Genomic DNA, 21,157 nt, shown 5'->3' with positions numbered 1-21,157 from the left:
ATACATATATATACATACAAGGAATTTGTCATGGCAGGTGGTGCATAACATTAGACAATAACATTGAACAATAAACAACAATCAAGCAAGAAATAGAAACATATTAAAATTTACAATAGAATTTAAAAGAATAGAAAATAAAGTGCACAACAAACGGATAACAGGACTGTAAACAAGTGTAATGTAAAGTGACAAGTGTATTTATGATGTGAAGTGATGTGCAGGGGAGTAGTAGGGAGGGAAGGGAATTGTCCTGGGGATGACGGAGTCAGTGGGGGACACGGGCTCTGTTAATGAGCCCGACTGCGGCCGGGAAGAAGCTGTTTGTGTGGCGTGAGGTCTTGGTCCTGATGGACCTCTGCCTCCTACCAGATGGAAGGGGCTCGAACAGTTTGTGTCCAGGGTGAGAGGGGTCGGCTGCAATCTTTCTTGCTCGCTTCAGGGTTCTTTAAATGAACAAGTCTTGGCGCGACGGCAGATTGCAGCCAATCACCCTCTCGGCAGAGCGATTGATGCGCTGCAGCCTGCCCTTGTCCTTGGCGGTGGCTACAGCGTACCAGACCGTGATGGAGAAGCAGAGGATGGACTCAATGATGGCTCTGTAGAAGTGCACCATCATTGTCTTTGGCAGGTTGAATTTGGCTGCCTCGGGAAGTACATCCTCTGCTGAGCCTTCTTGGTGATGGAGCTGATGTTCAGCTCCCACTTGAGGTCCTGGGATATGATGGAGCCCAGGAAACGGAAGGACTCCACAGCGACGACGGGGGAGTCACACAGGGTGATAGGGGCAGGTGGCAAATTTCCTCTCTGTCCAGAGCTGTAGCCAACATTTTGGAAATACTGAGGCCATTGCATTCTCTGCCCCATCCATCCTCAAACTTCTTTCCATGCATATATGAGCATCTGAGTCCAAACAAAGGCTTGATGATCCTGTACAGTTTTTCAACTCCAAGTCCTGAAAGAAGCATAATCAGCAAACTCCGTGTAAGGCTGAGTGAATATGAATATGAAAAGCTGAATGGAGGAGTAATTTCTACCAGTACATTTTTCCCATAGACAATGAATGCAACATAAATAGTGATTCAGGTTTCTTCCGTGTTGTGTGGGCTTCTTCTGTTGTCTTCCGTTGTTCAGTCTACAATGAACATACATTTAAACCAGATGGTGAATATAATATAAAAGCTCTGTGAACTTTCTTCACTCTGGTATGAAACTCCAGTCAGTCAGTCAGTCCGATCAGCTGCAGCGTCCAATCACATAACTGATGAACAATGAGGGGGCGTGTCGGCCGTTAAAACACTTCCTGGAAGGATGTTGTCTATGAAGGTATATTTGTGTCTTTATTACGCAAACAAAACAAAACATTTTAAAAGCAAAAAAAAAGTTTTAAAAGCAAATATATAAACTGAGAATAATTTATTTGTTAGTTTTGCTTATGAAACTAGGGGGGGGGGGGGGGGGCTGGTGACGCAAACAGGAAGTCCTCTGTAGCATAGGCCGTCTCATTTCGGAGACCGCTCGGTCCAGCCTTCGTGGTCCTCAAAGGACACGGCCGACGTGGACCGCGAAGGCTGGGTCCCCCGAAGGATGCAGTTGCTGGATTGGGACACAAACAGTGTTTACAGTGGAAGCAGATACAGAGAGCCAAGTCAAACCGACCAATAGAAACTCCCCGCCCACTACACCCAACTCAGCTTTTGGCTTCAAAGCTTTGGTTTCAAAACTTCTGGTTTCAAAGCTTTTTTATTTTTTTAACCAACAATTCTAGTTTCATAAGCAAAACTAACAAATAAATTATTCTCAGTTCATATATTTGCTTTTAAAACTTTTTTTTGGTTTGCGTAATAAAGACACAAATATACCTTCATAGAGGAGGCCAAACATTTTGTGAAAGTAAACATAGTTTCAAAGATTTTCTTCAAAAAAGTCCCTCAGGACAGTTGATTTCACAGTTTGATGTCATGTTCATGAATATCTGCAGCTTTCAGTACTTTACTGCCTAGAGATGCATTTTCACTTTTTATGCTCTTAAAAGACGTTTCAGGCAGAGAGGAGGCCAAAAGTGGATTTTGTGAAAGTCAACATAGTTTCAAAGATTTTCTTCAAAAAAGTGGCTCAGGACAGTTGATTTCACAGGTTTTGTTAAGCCTTCAAAACACAGTCGGGAACCTGTGGAAGCCCACTGTGAAGAAAAAATGAAGCTCCTGTTATCTCGAAATTTCGACTTACTATCTCATAATAATGAGATATCTCATGATTTTGACTAACTGACTGAGGCGTAGCAGATCAGAGAAGCCATGGTCGAGTAACCGCCTCCTCTCGGCTTTTGCTTGAAATATTTGTAGGCAAGGCAAGTTTATTTGTATAGCACATTTCAACAAGGTAATTCAAAGTGCTTCACATAAAACCATTAAAAGCATCAAAACATAAGGCAAAAGTAAAGGAGATTTAAAAACAATTAAGAACATTCATTAAAACAATAGAAAGCAGTGTAAGAAATAAAATACAGTAGTAAAGTAAAATGCAGAAATTGATTAATATCCTTGAATGTGGTTCAATTAAAGGCAGCAGCAAACAGAAAAGTATTCAATCTTGATTTAAATGAGCTGAGGGTCTCAGCAGACCTGCAGCTTTCTGGGACTTTGTTCCAGATATGTGGAGCAGAAAAACTGAACGCTGCTTCTCCATGTTTAGTTCTGACTCTGGGAACAGAAAGTAGACCGGTCCCAGACGACCTGAGGGGTCGGGATGGTTCATAAGGTAGCAGCAGATCAGAGATGTATTTTGGCCCTAAACCATTCAGTGCTTTGTAAACCAACAGCAGGATTTTAAAGTCAATTCTTTGTTGGACAGGAAGCCAGTGCAAAGACCTCAGAACTGGAGAATTGTATTGTAGTTACAGTCACAAACATAGTTGTCATTAACTCAAACCTTGTATTTACTTACCATGGCTTCTCTGATCTGCAACACCTGTCAGTCAAAATTATGAGATAGTAAATCGAAATAGTAAGTCGAAATTTAGAGATAGTAAGTCGAAATAGCAGGATCTTTATTTTTTCCCTCACAGTGGCGTAAATGGGCTTCCGTAGGATGCTGACTACAAAAGAAAACCTTGATTCAGAGTGTGCTGTTGCACACTAATGTCCCACAAGGCAATGCAACAAGCAAACAAAAAGGTAACAGCTGGAAAACAATGAGTAACATGTCCAGACTTGTTGCTCACCTATTTTGAAACCCAACTACATCCCACTCAACCCTTAATGGCAACTTCATTGTGCACATGGTGTTAAAGTGCCCGAGGTGACATATTGTCACTGTGCTACAAAAGTAGCACATGCATCCTGTTCCTCGTGTGTAATTTCCTGTTTCATTTTGACGGCTGCAAAGTGTATTTCACAAGCCACAGATACTGAGCCTTCGCCTCAGACGTTGTATTCTTTGAAGCATGAGGGCGGTGAGGATGTTTCTGTGGGCCTGGATGATCCTGGACTCGGCGGAGTGTTCAGCCTCACTGCCAGAAATCACAGATGGGAAGTTTATTGATGAATGTGTGAGGGCACACAACGACGCGCGGTCGTCCGTCAGTCCACCTGCAAACGACATGCTGTACATGGTAGGCACGATGGCCATTTTGATTTCTCATTATCTTTCTCACCATCATAAACAAATAAACCTGGTAAAGCCCCCTCTCCAACGGGCGGCCAAAATAATGTGAACATCTAATGGGTAAGGATTGAATACTCTGAAGGAATATTAATGCAATGGTCAAGTTAGAAAAACGCCTCAGTTGGTTTTAGAATGTACAGTAGTGGCTTGAGATCCCTGGACCATCTAGGAAATAAATGCTAATGTATACTTTGAGGGGAAAAGGAAATCACAAATCTTTTGTGCAAGGTTCAAATTCAGTGCACAATGAAACATGAATTTGCTACATTGACTCATTACAAGCAAATTGAAAACGGAACTGCCATGAGGAGCCAGAAACTCTAAAATAGAGGAAGCTATCTTAGCTTATTAGCTGATTGGCAACATTAAGTTCAACCCTCCGTTGAATACAAATGGATTCACAAAAAAAAAATGCAGGATTTTTAAACAATTATGGGAGATGAGTCAATGGCGCATGTCTTTTAAACTAACTTTATTATCCGGTTAGCGACTGAGCTATTGTCCACACAACTTTGTACTTCTCTCTATTCCATTCATTTTTGAGAGAACCAACCCTTTTAAAAGTGTCAATTAAAAAAAAGGTGGTTCATACCAAAGAACTGCTTCATATTCTCTCCCTCTGTTCACTCAGACATGGGACGAGGGCTTGGCCATTACTGCAAGAGCGTGGGCAAGGCACTGTGTGTTTGAACACAACCCCTACCTCAAAGACATCCGCCGCATGTACCCTACCTTCACCTCTGTAGGAGAAAACCTATGGGCAGCATACCCACCATCATCTTTTGATGTGTTGAAGGCCATAAAACATTGGGTGGATGAAAAACAAGACTACAACTACAACAACAACATCTGCACAACCATCTGTGGCCACTACACACAGGTGCGTGCTTACTTCTTTGGAAGCTTACTGAGAGTTGCTTGTGGGTTTTTTTGTGTGGTGAAATGTTTATATATATATATAAAAAAAGGAACTGCTCATTTTGTCATAACCGGTCTACATTGCATAATCTAACCCTTTCCTCGTCTCCAGGTTGTGTGGGGAAGCAGCTACAAGGTTGGTTGTGCCGCCCAGCTCTGCCCGAATGGTGTGACAAGCTTCACTTCTAGAGAGGGTGTCATTTTTGTATGCAACTATGCTACAGCGTGAGTTGAACATGTCCAACAATACAGACTTCAGAGTTGATCACTTAGTGCACCCCTTAAATGTACAATGTTAACAAGGCTCAAGGGCTCCGAAAACATTGGATGATTACGAAAAAGCCGTATTGTCAACATTTTAAAATTAGCGTTTTTCTCCGGTGATGTCAAATGTCCTCTACACGCACTGTGTGATTACATTTGTCTTCTGGTGATTCAGGCTGAAGTTCAGGCCTGGTTTCATGTGACAAAAAGGGTATATATAAAGTATACATGTAAGAGATACAGCTGTAATAAAATACAGCGGGATAACAATACAGTTAATAGCTGTGCCACATGCCATAATTCAGTGTGGCTTTGTAGCACCAAGGCAGTTGTGCCAAAGCACACTATATAATCCATCGGGCTGAATAATATTCTTCAGGGCGAAAATACAAAAGTTTGATGCGCTTCTCCTCACACAGCGTTGCAAACACCTGCGCAAAAAAATACATCAAAACGTGCGGCCTGATTGGGAATTGTGTGTAGTGTATTTTCTAGAGAGATTACCGAAATTCGGAGCAGAATGTCTCCATTCACTTGAATGGGGTTTCGGCGTGAAGAGAGCTAAAAAAACAACACTACGTTTGGGCCCACATTGACTAGCCATACTTTAACGTAGAACAGTGATTCTAAGTTTAAAACTTAAGACAAAACACTGGACTTTATTGAGCCAAATGGGCATTCTGATAGCTAGGACAGTTTTAATTAAATCAACGTTTAAGTTTCAGGAAAATGTTGGGTCTGTTTCAGATTTTGTAATGGGTGTGTATTGCACGTAATGTTCAGCGCTAGAGTGAGAGCATAACTGTCAGAGTGGAGCAGAGCATGAAAAGTATTCTGTGATTGTTACGAACAAATTGCGCCGAGTCCCACAATTTTTACTCTTTATACACCATTTTTGGCCAAAAAGCTTGGAAATGTGCTGTCGCACACAGATGTCCAACAGACTTACACATTTGGCTCAAAGAGCCACAGAGCGACATGAACTCCAACCAACTGCTCCATTCAACTCCATGTTAAATCTGACCACTAATTCCTTAAAGGAAGCAGATGGTACCAGTTTTGTATATTGCCCTGGAGCTCACATTTTTAACGCCACAAAAATTAAAAACCACATCAACGCGTTCGGCAGTCTTATCTTTCTCATGATACCCATATTTTGAAGACTTTGTTAAAAGGAGGCAGGAGTTTTGTTCAAAATCAGTATGCCTCTCCAACCAGTTACACATACAGTTAGACCTCTGTCATTTAATAACCTCTGTATACATGTGTCAAACATGATTCGATCTCCTCCCGCCCACCCAAAATAAAAGCCCCACAGAGTGAATTCTAACTGGAACGCTTGTAATGAAGCTGTCATTTAATAACCTGTGTATGTGTGTCAACCATTACGATTGTCTCATCTCCCCCTCTCTCACCCACCCAGTCAAAATAAAAGCCCCACAGAGTAACCATCTTAACATTAAGCTCAGAATGAGGTTCATGTTTGGAAATGTTAAGTTCAAGTCTTTCCATCACAAATACAGAAATGTAATTTTCAAAGCTATGCATCTCAAACAAAGATGTATATCTCCAATACAGAAATGACGGGAGCCATGTCCATCACGAACATAAGATTCAAGCCACGAGTATGAATCTAAAATGCAGAAAAGAGAGAAACGATATCTCAATTGAAACTCAACGATACTACCGGCAATATTGGCGTGTATATATATTGCGACGTCGTCGGGCAGTAGCAGCCACACTGTCAATTTCTTGCGGAATTTTATAGTCAACTGATATTGTTCCCTCGGAGCGTCATTTTTAAGCAATATCTCATTTGTTAAACCCTTGACTCCTGACTCCTCGCATGTCTTCCTCCCCTCCTCTGCTAGCATCTCCAGAGGGTGGGACTAAAGCTCGAGGAGAGGCCACATCTCAAAGCATAACAATGTGACGAATATAGGAGACCCTCAATTTCAGAAAAAACAATCAGATGAGAGGGCGGACGTTCAGAGCAAAGATCAACCCAGAATAAACAAAGATTTGCCCGCTACAATATGGGAAAGCGATTTAACTTTGGTGATATTTCCTTGTGCAGGGGTAATGTGAACCGAAGGCGGCCATATAAACATGGAGGGGCAGGCTGCTCTGGATGTGAAGGCACCTGTAAGAAGAATCTCTGCCGTAAGTATTTTGTCCTTCATATCCTGGTTTTGATTTTCAGTCTCACAAATCACCAATATTTGTGGCTACCGTTTCATATTTTCACCCAAACCACATTTTATATATTTGGCTTTTTTTGTGACCTCTAGATTGTTAAATTTAATCATTTTGAAAACGGCCGACAACAGATTTAAGGAAGCCGACAAAGAACACAAGCGCTTCTCCATGTTATCAGCATTCCTACTGGCACAAACACACAATGCATCTGCTAAAGAGGTGCGTATTTCAACCGTTTCTGTCATCTTGCCTTTGCAGGTAGCCAAGAAAGAGATTCACAGAAAAGTAAGTATGGTCCATAAGCGTAAAAAAAAAAAGACAGTTTGGGTTGTAAAGTACACACCCACACTTTGCTTAAAATAGTGATTGTTTTAAATACGGTACTAGTGAATTACACATTCCACAAAGCTGTGCAAGGTACGAATACTGAAACCACTTCATTGGTGTTTCCAGGTTACAACTGGACTCGAGACTGGGACCCTGCCCCCGCCACCAGTGGCTTCAATTATGAGACTATTCTGGTTGCCCGACCCATTGCCCTCATCGTCACCTTCGTCGCAGCGTATGCGGTCCGCCACTTTTATCCTGATGTCTTCTGCTACGAATAGACCACCTGAGGTGACCTGAAGGACGCAGACTTGTTCAGCCAGTGCCAAGTCCCATCAGAGCTGTACATAAATGGAGAATAAGTGCATGCGTTTTACCCACCAGCTTCTTTGTTGTGAGCTAGCTAGCCCCAGATTTAAGCCATCCGACAGGACACAAGCAACCCAATAAACCTCAAGTTCGGGAGGGAAAACTAAAGTGAACGCGCCCAAACTGTCCACTGTGCTCGCTCATTTTACTGCAGTGGTGTGCAGCTACAGATACATTAGGTTTAAGCTGCACTAATTAATATGTTCATATCAGCGACAATGTCAAATTACTGCCACATTTCTACATAGTATTTAACATTCCGTTCACTCTGGCTGCTCTCATCAACCCTGGTTACAGACGGCAACTGCACACTAGCAGCACCGCAGACAGATCGAGTTCGTAATTAGCACATTGTTGAGCAGCTAGAGAGCCAGATATGTCCATCACGAGTTGGTGGAGGATGCAGAAAAAGTATAAAATAAAATTGCCAAAAGAAGAATGAAAGTTGGACAAACAATATGAGCAACTAAGCAGCTCTTAGCAATTTGTTTTGTTTATGAGGCAATAATGTTTACAGAATAATAAACTGCTCCCACTGAGACAAAAATAAACTATGAATAATTCATTAGGGGAAAAAAAGGGTACAGCAGTGGACCTAATTTCAAATCCTGTGAACTGACCACCCATGAATGTTGACTCTCCTATAATCCTGTATCATGTCCATCAAAGAATACTTCTACCATAAGTTTGTTTGTCAAAAGGAATCAAAGTAAACCTTAAAGTCCAGGATGTTAAAAATATGCCTTTAATTTGCATCTGATGGAGTCGGCCTCTTCCTGAATACACATCAGCCATGAGGAAGGACGACAACATACTTCGAAAACCTATAAATACTGACCATTCAAAATCTGGACAATAGTTAGAAAACAATTGAGGCAGAAAAGAAGACAATGTATGACATCACTCACTGGTGTACTACTCCAGATATGAGGATTTCCTGTTCATATTGCTTCGTATAATCCTCTAACTAGCACAGTGCCTCCGATGTCCCACCTACCTGTGCCCTGACAAGAGTCTTAATCTGTCCAACAGGACTGCCGAACCAATTCCATAACACATGGTACACAACTACCAGGGTGCAAGTCTGTGGTTAGCCTTTGTTTTGCTCTTTTTCTTTTTGCCCACGGTGCTGCTGGTGGGGAGGGCAGGGTTCACTGGAGGAGCCCCCAGCTTCTTGGTTTTGGCTTTTTTCACTTTCTCCTTAATGGCTTCGATGTCCAACTTGCTTTCTGTAGGAGCCGTGACAGAAACAATGGGGGGGGGGGGGGGGTTAGCTGGACTACTGCGGTGCACAGGTTCACACATATTTGTTCTCAGATGGAGATTTGCGCCCTTATTTCTACCTTTGTTGGTCTTCTTCATTAGAGGCTTCTCTTTAGGCGGAATGAAAGCTTTGTTCCGCTCTTCCTGCTTCTTGGTCAGTGCTTCGGCTTGTTTCACCTGAAAAAGAGGAACAGTGAGTCACACCATTGGCAGTTCTCCAGAATTCGATGTCATTTTTCCTCATCCTAACATGTTTGGGCAAACTTTTACAGCGACTCTGCACTCATTTGATCACGCCAACTAATCAAGCTAATTTTCAATGAAGCCTTAAAAAAGGCTTCCGTTTTTCCTTTTCTCAACAGAAGGAAAAAAGGCCTAAAACCCAGCTGGATACCATTACTGCAATATCAGGCATGTGAACACTGCAGGAAATTAATCCACTCAGCGCTCACCTTGATCTCCTCCATCTTCTTCCTCTTTTTAACACTTTCACGGAGGAAGAACTCTCCCGTGGCCAGCTCCTTGTCGACCTAAAAGATGACCCGCAAAAAACAAAGTTAGAATCAATCCCATAAATTAGTCTCAATATGCAGATGAGTCTCAATAACATGGTTCAAACGAAGGACCCCGTTTTGTTGGCAGTTTACATTGAGGTCAATCTTTAAAATAACTATTGTTAGCATAGCTTTTTTATAATAGAACACAATGTTGTATGAGCATGCGATTCTCTTTTGCTCTTTAAGCTAGTAAGCCAACATTACTGTGTTGTCCATGTCCATGAATGTTAGAATAAAGGTGTTTAAAGCAAGCTTCTGACCGTGCTCTCCGGCTGTGACGGAGGGAATGGTGTGTACTCCTTCTTCGCGCTCTTCTTCTTGGGCTCCCTGCGCTTGGCCAGGTTCCTGTGGCGGAACTTGGGCAGGAAGCGCTCCCAGCTCTGCAGCCGCAGGTCGGGGTCTTTGAACAGCTCCTGTTTGATCATCAGTGTCTGATGGATCCAGTCGGCAGAAAATTTGGTGGTGGTGGGAGTAAAAGTAACAAAAATGTTATACTCTGTCACGCCACAGGCCCTGCTTGCTCTCAAACGTAGATTCATTAACACTGTATGCATATATTAATAGTTATTTAGCTCGTCTTCTAATTTGAAGGCAGTTGTAGGCCTTTATGGTGGAAGTGGGCCTTTATGGTGGAAGTGGGCCTTTATGGTGGAAGTGGGCCTTTATGGTGGAAGTGGGCCAGAAGTGGTTTGGCGCTTGTCCTGTCATCTGATGAAGATGAGCAGCGCCTCGGTTCAGAGCAGTCTGTTCAGCATCTGTCCCCAGGACTACTCCGACACGGCTACTCCAGTGTTGTTACAATTAGACAGGTTTAAACCAATGAAACCTTGTGCCTCGTACGAATGGGTCTACTATGAGCACAATGAGTGCTGCGGCTCTATCATGCCCTCAGCTCCAGGTTGAGCCAGCCTTGGCGTTCAAACCCAGAGGGGTTCATTTCAGTCAGGAGATCAAGAACAAGGATGGAAAATATCTTCATTGGGCATGATTGCAGTCCGTCCAAACATTTCAATCCATCCAGTAAAGCTGCCGGGTTTCTGTCAGCGGCTTGAACGTACCTTAATGTTGTAGATGGGATGAATGTTCTTCATCGTGTCCATCACCACTTTGCGTACCTAAAAGACAGACATGACAAAAATAAAATGCTTCTACATCCTCTTTGGGACATGTAATTTCAAATGACATATGAGCTCATATGCCTGAGAAATGAATTATTGAAACAACTCAGTATTTCACTGTCATGACTGAATGTGGATATCAGTTTAGACATTTTTTTCATGACAGCAGCGATATTGACAGTCAGCGCCCACTAATTTACAGCCAATCTCGTAACCCCAACCTCCCCATCCCCCAGCAAGATAACAACTACCATCACACTTAGCGAGTTAGCTCCTGCTAGCTAGAACACCAACAGTAGCAAGGTTAAATTCATGCTCTTGCTATCAGGAGCCAACTCGCCAAGTCTGATAGCAGATGTTTAGCTTGCTTGCTCGCTCAAGAAAGGGGAGGGGGCATGTGATTGGCTGAAAGCACAGTGATGCCGCCACTGTAATAAAACGTGAAATAATGTGATAAATTATATGGAAAATGCAATTATGAAATAAAAAGATGTTGAAATGGGGTCATAATTATTTATTTATGTAAAACAGGGACCAACTCTTCATTTTATCATTCATTGCTGGATCCTGTTACTTTTTACTGTTGCAACTGGCCAGATTTCACAGGGATAATTGTCTCATCACACCTCTAGCTGACAGAGCCTAATTAAATCTGAGGAGAGTTTGTGTTGCACCTCAACTGAATACAAGTTCATTTTCAAGTCACCATTTGCTAAGTTCCGCCCCTCAAACTCTCTAAACTCTGCTCCAGAGCTTCTCTTCGTGTTCAGGCTGGTTTAGTGGATTTGGAGATGGTCATGGTTAAACGTTGTGTAACAGTGATACTCGTTACCCAGAGAGGTTGGAACGAGATATAAGTTTCTAGGATGTTACATTTCTACATAAAAACCTATGCAGCTAATGTTAGCAGAGTACGTTAACACATCAGAATCAGCTTTACTGGCCATGTATGCGTTCGCATACGAAGAAATATAAAAACGGGCAGTAAAAAAAGCATAGATAGATAGATAGATATATTAGTGCTGGGCAGGTTAACGCGTTATCGCATTCATTAATTAACGCCGACAATTATTTTATAAAGCGTTAATGCATTTTTTAATTAGGGCCCGAGCACAGTGATAGTAGTGCAGTAGGACTTATTTATTGTTCATCAGAGTGACGGCCAGTGGAAAGAAGCTGTTCCCGTGTCTGGTGGTTTTGGCGTACAGTGCTCGTAGCGCCAACCAGAGGGGAGGAGTTGGAACAGCTTGTGTCCAGGGTGTGATGGTCTGCAGGGATCACAGCATCATTAACACTTCTATGCTACACTAGCTACTGAAGGTACACTGAACGCATTCACATGTTGCTGAATAAAAACCTACCCGGTTTTACAGGAACAGGGTTGTTCCTTCATTTCCTTCTGTCTGGATCACCAAGTGATGTGGTGATACGCATTTACACTCTGATCTGTAGCTTAATCTGAATCTTTTGCGGTTTAACCTGTTTTCACTGCTGAATCAGTTCGACATCCTGGATATATCCGTTGTCTGTCTGTTGATCCTACTTCAAGGCCACCTACTGGAGGCCAGTTTCTCCACCCTTTATATTATCAGTAGACTCCTGTGAACAGAAAGAGGCTCTGTGAAGTCCTTACCTCCGTCAGGCCGTTGTAAGGCCCCAGGGCCGACACCGTGTTGCCCTGAACCATCACATAGCAGTTGGTCAACAACTCTAATGCCTGGAGAAAAGGGAACGCAAAGTAAAGCATTTCACTTGTGACTTAAAAAGAAAGAATCTGTTAACAGTAACAACGATAGTCAAAATGTGTGGCTGATTACAAGCAATGCTGCCACCTAGTGACATTTTTCCCAAAATACACCGTTGTGGCCCAAGACCAGGGGTAGGCAACTCGCAGCTCCGGATCAGCATGAGACTCTTCAGCCCCTCTGTTGCAGCTCCCCGAGTCTACAGCCACACTAATATGTTTTCATTTTAAACTGAGCTTTAACAAACAAAAATGATCTGTCCACACAGCGTTTCAGCATCGCTTTCGAGATGATCTCCGTCCACTAACGCCTGAAAACGAATATCACGTGACTATTCACGTACACTGGGCATGCGGTTGGGTGCTGGTATGAACAGGAAGTAGATTGGTTACTTTGTTAAAAAATACGAGCAATAAAGTAGTATTTAAGAATGAAGGGTCGTGTTTGATACTTAAGATTTTCCTCTATAAACTCAAACGGACCCATTTCGTGGAAAGTTTTAGAAGTTATATTTTTCAGACTTAGTTACAGTGCTGCGGGTCTTGCGCCATCTTTCTCTCACACATCAAATTTACTTTAAAATGAACACTTGCACGTAAAAGTTTACGAGATTATGGGTCCATAAATGTGGTCAACACACGTCTCTCACTCGTTTCCTCAGTTTTGTTGTTGTCTGTTCTCACTCGTAGCTCTGCTGGTGTCTGAAGTCTCTGTCCTACTGGAGAGCAATCAATGTTTTGTTCCTTCATAGTTTATGTGTGGACTTCACAATAGTTAAGAAATAATAAGAATAAACAATAAGAAGAGGAAAGTATTATCACGATACTGCGATATTCTGCGTATTGTGATAACATAGGCCTATATTGCGATTTATTAGTTTTTTCAACTTCAAATGATGTCCCCAAAGGAAAACTGTGTCAACATGTTTTATCTAATAAGATAAAGTTTTCAGTCTGTTCATCTCACTTCAATCATTTTTATTGCAGCAAAATATGATTGTCAAGCAGACAGACTGACCAACAATGTCATAAATGTTGCATGAACCTGACAAACTGAACTGTTTGTATCACTACATAGTCCAACTTTACTAAATGCAAACGTGTGGACTCAGTATATGAACTATAACTTATATAAGTAGGATATTAGAGTTATATAACTCTGTGTATCGATACAATATCGCCACGCAAAATATCTCGATACTATGCTGTATAGATTTTTCCCCCACCCCTAGTGAACATGTGATCGTTTCCAAACGCATCCGTTTACGCCACATGTGTCAAACTCAAGGCCCGCGGGCCGAATCCGGCCCGCCACGTCATTTTATGTGGCCCGCGAATCCACCAGCAAAAAAAAAATTAAAAAAAAATATTTTTCTTTTTTTTTTGGAAAAATAATTAAAAGTTAGACTTGAAAATAAAAGTATCCCCATGGTCGAAATTATGAGATAGAAAGTTGAAATGATGAGATAGCATGTTGTCTGTGTACCGACATTAAAACTATCACAACAGGTGGACAGGAGAGGCAACAGCCCGAAAAGAGGTTTTCCAACGATTGAAAAAGATCGACAAATAATCCCAAAATGTCCACGAAGAGAAAAATTGATGCAGAGGGAAGAAAATGTAATGAAAGATGGGAAAGTGAATACATGTTTGTGCTTCAAGGAGAACAACGGGTCTGTCTTCTGTGTTATGAGGCGTGTCGGTGATGAAGGATACAATTGACGTCGGGATTTTGACACCAAACACGGAGCTAAATTTAGCCTCCAAGAAAAACATCAAATTGTCCAAGAATTAAAAGGCAGACTGCAATCACAGCAGAATATATTTACACAGCTACAGCCCAGTGCAGGCTAAAGGTATGTGAGCAGTGAAGAAACACCATCGCAGACCGAGTTCATGAACTAGCAGCAATCTAACAACACAGCAGCTAAGAGACGAGCAGGTACTTGTGTTTCTAATGAACTGTTGATGAAAGCACAGACAACACGGATACATCATCTATCCATGTTCATCAGACCTGACTCTCAGTGAGCAGCTCTTGGATGTAGCTGCCATGCACAGGACGACGACAGGGAGGAACATTAGTGATGCAGAGAGGTGACACAAACAGCTTTGAACAAAGTTCATGTAATAACTTGTGTTTGATATTTGTCTTTGTTATTTTCTTTAATAGTTTGATCTTTGATAGAGTCATGTGGGTTTCTTAACCCTCAATTAAAATGATTTATGTTATAACAGAAATGTGTTTAAATATCATTTATATAACTGCAAGTACAATATTTTTACACTTGAATAAACAACAATCAAATGCAGAGAAAGTTATTTTACAACATGTTAGGAGAAGTTAGTTATACAGTCTTACAGTTACAACCGGCCCTTTGAGGGCGACCGTGATGCTGATGTGGCCCAGAGTGGAAATGAGTTTGACACCCCTGGTTTACGCCATCCACACGACAAAGCAACCCCGGAGTTTTCAAGCTTATCCGTCCTCGGGAGCGTTTTCAAACATGTCTATTTTAGGTGCTTTGAAAACACTGGCGTTGTGTGGACGCTCAGTGTAAACCTAGCAAAACATATGAGTTTTCAAATGGAAACGTAGTAGTGTGGACATGGCAAAAAACAACATGGAAATAAATAACGGTTATTTTATTGTATTTTTTGGACAGTGGACAATCTCTCAAACCTCTTATCTTGGAGTTTGAGGTGATACTGTCACAGAAAACAGCAATAAATATCAAGAATTGTCTTTATTCTTGTTCTATAATTTCATAAATACAACAAACTATAGTTCTTGAATATATAATATAACTATACATAAAACTTTATAAGCTGTGATATCTAAGCTTTTGCGGCTCCAGACAAATTTTATTTGGTGGAAAATAGGGGCAATGGCTCTTTGGACAGTAAAGGTTGCCGACCCCTGTCCTAGACAAACTATTTTCACACACCTGACGTATAACCATCTGCCGTGGGCGGGACTAAGACGCGAGGAAAGGAATCGAAGACGTACAAACTGGGAAATAAGCAAAACATTGAGGCTTTGTTCACACTGTATTTCAATTCAGACTTTTTCTCCCCTTATATTAAACGGGGTTACCCTTTGACGGAGTAACGGGATCTTCAGTTGAGAAAGAAAAGAATAAATTCTCATAATATTGTGACTTCATTCCTTTTCGTTATTTTCTAGAGTCAACATGCTCAACGTGTATATCAGGGGAAAAAAGCAGCAGGTGTCTGGAGACATTTCTTTTATATTTATTTCAGCAGTAAGTTTTCCAGCACCACAGCCTTGGCATGACCTGCAACTATTCTAAACAAGACAAGTTAGTCTTCATCTAACCCTGTCTTAGATGGTTTAACCGTGGTGCTTGTTTTTTTGCTAATTTTACAGATGCCCCTTATCACACAGTTAAAAGCGCCACGGAGTTTCACAGCCAAACATCTTAACAATCACCAACAATGAAAAGAAAGCAGTATCTCTGAGATAAGAGCTGCTTCCCAGCAGGTGTGAGGTGTGTTTTTGAAAGCTTGATATTAGTGTGGGACTCACTTTTAGGGTGGAGCCCTTGGGGCCAATCAACCGCTGTCTTCGCTTCACAAACCGCTCTCTGTTCCTCACCAGGGTCCCGATTTTGATGATGTCACATGCCATGTCATCCTGTAATATCCGCACTGCCTGGAAGCAAAAAAAAAAAAACAGTACGAACAGGGAAGCAAAACGACAGAATACATAAGCATCACTCTTTTGTTTTCTAAAAGCACAAGGAGCAATATGCAGGAAACAAAATCTACATGTGGCATGTGCCACGAGACAGACAACCCCTAGACGACAGCAGTGTCCTCGGATCGTTACCTGTTCGAACGGGACACTCCTGGACAGCAGCTTGATGAGATCTCTGGCTCTCACGATGGCGTAAGGGTCGTAAGTTTTCTTTGTGGTGCAAACTGTGATGCTTCCCTCAATTAGGTCCAGAGTGGCTTTGACGTGCTGAGAAGAACAAAAATCCACCTTAGGTAAGATCTGAACACCACCAGGTGTTTAAAACAAAATTGAACTGTTTGGTGCAGGGCTGCAATTCAGCCTGACGGTAATTAAGTAATCCAGCCAAATTCATTTTCATGTGCATACTGAGGGGTCATGTACAGGCTTCTAAATACACATTACTTTTAATACTCATTAAAAGTAACATGCATTTTAAAGCCTGTTTTAATTTTTTTTTATTTAGTTAGTTTCAATACGTATCCTACTTTGACAACAAATATCTTCATAAAATCACCCTCTTGAAACCACAATATTATCATCGCTTAAAGTATGAATTGATAATTTGAAAATAATCAAAAGAAGAGTAGAATTACTATTAGTTGCAGCTCTGATCAGCACAAAGATGTTTTCTTGTTGTTTTCTTCATGTCTATATAAATTCTAAGATCCAAAATGGGCAAGAATCGTCATAAAATGACTTCAACTGCCTTGGGCTGCATAGTCCACCTCTTCAAAAACCCTGCTGTTATCTCCCCATGCTTAAGTGACCCATGAAATTTAAATTCTATGTGCATAAATTTGTCATATTTGGTCCGATAATGTTGCGGTCCATTTTCAGCACTTTGTGTGTCTGGAAAAAGCTTGAGCTGACTCGGTGAACTTACTGCATCCCCCAAGGCCTTCTCCACAAGTGGCCAGCACTCTTTCAGGTAGGCTTCTCTGTATTTGGGGAAGAGGGTGGCGAAGCTGCTCTCCTCGAGCAGACCCCGGGGATTGTCGTCTTTGGTGAAAGTCGCCTCTTTCCATCCATCAGGAACAGTCAGGAGTTCAGATTCATCCACTGCATGACGCAGATATCAGAAACGTGGAAAGTTTGAAACCTGTTATTTTCCCCCACAGAGAATCCAAATACCATTTCCTCCATTAACATGGAAGAAACTGTCTGTCCAAGATACCAACGTACACAAAGCACCCTGTCTTGTTGTACTTTGGTTGTTTTAGGAGTGATGCTGCCATTGCTGTAACACACGTGTTTAAGTACATGGCAGGAGTGCTTTTCTGTCAAAGATGTTCAGAGGAACATTAAAAGATGAGGGGTTCAAAAGAACAGCAGTGGATGGTAGCTAGCCAACTGTAAGGACCTTCTATACTAGAGGGGTGTTTCATAAAACAGTAGCTAATGTGCAACAACTCGTGTGTTTGCCATGTCTGACCCCAGCAAGAGTATTTGACAGTTTCTCCATGTACAAGCAAAGAACATGGGGATAACTTTTGCGTTGAGTTTTAGTTGTTATTTGGGGGATGCTATTAAAGACTTCCACGAAAACAATTAACAAAAATATTATTTTTCTCTAGTTTTCCGTGGTGTGACGTGAACGCCAACCAGGGGAAATGTGTATAGGTAGCGTTATATCAACCAATGTTTCCAACACACGACGGCTCCCTTGCTAGCTTAAAGCTAATTCATGCGTGCTTCGCAACAGGCATGTACACACATCACAAAAAGGCTACACCATTCAACTCTGCTTCACAGTGAATGGGTCGCTGAGTGTCAAAAATGAGTGTTCAATTCATCGTCAATAACTCACCTTGGTTTTTCGTCTTTTTCGATGTTTTCCCTGCTTGTGCTTCACTCAGCACGTCTCCCGTCGTAGAGGACGCCATTGCTGTTGGAGGGTCCGGCTTTTTCTTCTTCGTTGGAGTTTAACGGTAGCGTGCACCCTTTGCGTTACACTACTGCCATCTTCTGGAGTTAGCCAAGTCCTACAGCGTCAGGTATTTTTGCGACCTGCAGTTTGAGAGCTGGTTCACTTCATGGTCCACTTCTTGGTCAGAGAGGAAACATTACATTACAGCCATTTAGCAGACGCTTTTATCCAAAGTGACAAGTGTATTCAACATAGGTTGAATACACCAGAAATCATAAGTGCATCTCCTTTTTTTAAACCAGAGCAAAAGTACAGTGCAAAAACAAACCAATACAATAAATGCAACAAACTAATAAGAATACAATAAGTGCTAGGTACTCCTTGAAGAGGTGTTTTCAGCCTGCGCCGAAAGATGGGCAGCGACTCTGCTGTCCTGACGTAAGTGGGGAGTTCATGCCACCACTGTGGAGCCAGGACAGAAAAAATGGATGCAAACAGGGAGAATGCAGAGCCTGAGATGGCCATCTCCTCAAGGGTGGAGACGAGGATCTGGTGGTTCACCGTGTCAAACGCCGCAGACAGGTCCAGGAGAATCCAGCCTTTGTTCACCCTAGCCGGACTGATTGCTCATTGTCTGCCAGGAGTAGAAGCCACCTCTCCCACTTCAGAGCAATTGGCCAGGTGAAACTCTAATCACACACACAAAGACTGCAAAACAGTACTAATCACTGAACCAGCCCAGGTACAGCTAAAAGAAAACTTGTTAACGCTAGAATAATATACATTATATTATATATTACAGTACATCCACACTACTCTGTTTCTATTTGGATACAGAGTTTTCAAATAGAAATGATCTCCGTCCACACCGGCGTTTCAGCATCGTTTTTGAATTGATCTGCATCCACACGGCAACCTTCGAAAACGGATATCACATGAGCATTAACGTACACTGGGCTTGCGCATGACGGTGTAAACACGAAGTAGATTGGTTGCTTAGTAAAAAAAAATACGACAGTAATAAAGTAGTCTTTAATAATGAAATGTGTTTGATACTTAAGATCTTCCTCTAAAATATTCCTCTATAAACTCAAACAGACAGTTCGTGGAAAATTTTAGAGGTTTTATTTTTCAGACTTACAGCGCTGCAGGTCTTTCTCACTCACACATATCAAATTTACTTTAAAATCAACACTAACGTTTACTAGATTATGGGTCCATAAATGTGGTCAACACACGTCTCTCACTCGTTTCCTCGTTGTCTGTTCTCACTCGCAGCTCTGCTGGTGGCTTAGCTATCTGTCCTACTGGAGAGCATCTACTGCTAACCGGCGTCAGACGGCCGCTCCGTAGGGCTGATACGGCGGAGAGCTGGTCACCCCGCTCGCTAATCGCTCCAATAACAGCTGCTTCCTCCACAGAAATGCAGACTTTAACTGAACAGCTGCTGGTAAAGACAAGGACACTAACGCCTGCAATCAGTTGTCCATGTTGAATTAACCTGGTAGTCGATCGGTAATCAATGTTTGTGAGCTTCTGGGTAAGGGTCACGTGATAGGCATGTGACGAATCAGGGAAGGAATACGTCATGACTGCTAAGAACCAATCAAGTAGCGAATGTGTGTGTGGGCGTCATCGTTTCTGAATGGATCCGTTTCGGCCGTCCACACGGAAACACAACCCGGGAGTTTTGAAACTCCGGCGTAGTGTGGACGCTCAGTGTAAACGTAGCAAAAGATATGTTTCCAAACAAAAACGGAGTAATGTGGACATGGCCTAGTCGAGTATCCCGTCAGAAGCCAAACACCTTCCTCAGACCGAAGCAGTGGTGATGCTGTTGCAATGATGTTCCCGTGTACGTTAATTATTAATGATATCCAGTCTTTAAAACAGGTGACAGAAAGGCTGCATGGTGCAGGGCAATATTTATTGTGTTCCCAACGTTCCACGTTCCCAAGAATTATATGGAACATAACGAACTTGACAAAGGGTCCAATGTTCCCAGGTTTATAAGTTCCTCTGCTCTATAAAGCACATAATAGGGAACCTCAAAAAGACGTTCCCCAGCTCCATATTCGCTTAATACGACATGGGCTGTTGTGGGAACTCGTCAAAGGAGTTTTCTGTTCCCCCAGCACTGCTGCACAGCTCTCATTATAGGCTTAAACTTGAGGGAACTTACCAAATGGTTGGAGTCATGGAACCACCAAAGCTCAGCGCTTAATACGGATAATATTTATGAAATATTTGAACTTGAAACGGGTCATTTGACTAAAACACAATAGGTGAGTGCGTTAAAACATTAAACTGGGGAACATGAACGCGCTTCGCTTGAACCTATGAGACAAAGTTCTGCACAACGCTGCAATAACAGCTTAATGCTAATCTTGTGTTTTTCCTATCACATTTATAACACTAGCGTTACATTGCAATACAAGAACAGTGCATTTGGAGGCGGAATCAGTTGGAGACAGCAAATTTCTGACAGACTCATGAGGCTAACATTATCTGAATTACCTAGCTCGCCACAGCTAGCAAAATTGTTATTTGAGGATAATAGTGAAGTTTAAGAACTGCGGTTGAGAGGAGACACATTGGGAAGTTTATTTTACAACATAAGGGTTGTAAATAGTGTCACATCTACAGTTTAGTTCATGTTTTGGTCACCAGAGAGAGGGAAATAGAAAGAACACCCATCATGAGAAGCACTTGTACGACTGACCGCATGGGCTCATAATCTAGTCATAGTTCTACTACAGCGAGCCTAAGAACTCCTCTTTATCCACGTTACCTCATCACTTTTATAAGGTTTAGAAATGCACGAAAAGGATTGTTTGTGGTGTTTGTCTCTATCCTGCTGTGTAATATTCAAATAGTTCTTATCTCACCGTTTCCTTTTTTCAAACCCCAGTTTCACCTTCAGATTCATGTGTAAAAACTTTCATAAGAATTGAGATACTTTCTGTAACATCAGTCTTTTTAGAAATAATGTTCGGCATCATCAGAAGTCGGTTCTCCTTCATGATCAACATATCACACTCACAGATCGTGTTCCAAACACTTTATTGCAGCCGTAGATGCTCATAGTAAGTCATGATTGCT

At 41.9% G+C, this 21,157-nt stretch overlaps 2 protein-coding genes across 2 annotated transcripts; one reads left to right on the top strand and one right to left on the bottom strand.

Annotated features, from left to right (window-relative positions):
- The first annotated feature begins 3,212 nt into the window (after positions 1–3,212).
- glipr1a (GLI pathogenesis-related 1a) lies at positions 3,213–8,364 on the top strand. Its single transcript, XM_079294346.1, has 6 exons — positions 3,213–3,613; positions 4,298–4,546; positions 4,697–4,809; positions 6,926–7,011; positions 7,306–7,332; positions 7,501–8,364. Exons 1-6 carry the CDS (start codon positions 3,446–3,448, stop codon positions 7,653–7,655), a joined length of 798 nt encoding a protein of 265 aa, XP_079150472.1. The 5' UTR covers positions 3,213–3,445; the 3' UTR covers positions 7,656–8,364.
- Positions 8,365–8,465: 101 nt separating this feature from the next.
- On the bottom strand, positions 8,466–18,081 carry krr1 (KRR1 small subunit processome component homolog). Its single transcript, XM_079294345.1, has 10 exons — positions 17,996–18,081; positions 17,072–17,247; positions 16,279–16,413; positions 15,976–16,101; positions 12,315–12,398; positions 10,622–10,678; positions 9,824–9,994; positions 9,459–9,536; positions 9,087–9,183; positions 8,466–8,972 (listed from the first exon to the last, which is right to left on the bottom strand). The coding sequence occupies exons 1-10, from the start codon at positions 18,069–18,071 to the stop codon at positions 8,812–8,814; spliced, it is 1,161 nt and encodes a 386-aa protein (XP_079150471.1). The 5' UTR covers positions 18,072–18,081; the 3' UTR covers positions 8,466–8,811.
- Positions 18,082–21,157: the final 3,076 nt, after the last annotated feature.

This window comes from Melanostigma gelatinosum (genome assembly GCF_949748355.1).
Source record: "Melanostigma gelatinosum genome assembly, chromosome: 22".
Lineage (NCBI taxonomy): Eukaryota > Metazoa > Chordata > Actinopteri > Perciformes > Zoarcidae > Melanostigma > Melanostigma gelatinosum.
Note: the sequence above shows the minus strand (reverse complement) of the source record. Positions and strands in the feature narration are given on the sequence as shown.

What these genes read in the sequence shown, in the direction of transcription:
- glipr1a (XM_079294346.1), top strand. Translation starts at nt 3,446, where the DNA reads ATGAGGGCGGTGAGGATGTTTCTGTGGGCCTGGATGATCCTGGACTCG. An exon ending in GTATGCAACTATGCTACAGC is followed by an intron (nt 4,810 to 6,925) that starts GTGAGTTGAACA and finishes TTCCTTGTGCAG; the next exon opens with GGGTAATGTGAACCGAAGGC. An exon ending in CTGTAAGAAGAATCTCTGCC is followed by an intron (nt 7,012 to 7,305) that starts GTAAGTATTTTG and finishes TTGCCTTTGCAG; the next exon opens with GTAGCCAAGAAAGAGATTCA.
- krr1 (XM_079294345.1), bottom strand. Translation starts at nt 18,071, where the DNA reads ATGGCGTCCTCTACGACGGGAGACGTGCTGAGTGAAGCACAAGCAGGG. An exon ending in GAAAAAGACGAAAAACCAAG is followed by an intron (nt 17,248 to 17,995) that starts GTGAGTTATTGA and finishes TGCGTCATGCAG; the next exon opens with TGGATGAATCTGAACTCCTG. An exon ending in AGAAGATGGAGGAGATCAAG is followed by an intron (nt 9,184 to 9,458) that starts GTGAGCGCTGAG and finishes CCTCTTTTTCAG; the next exon opens with GTGAAACAAGCCGAAGCACT.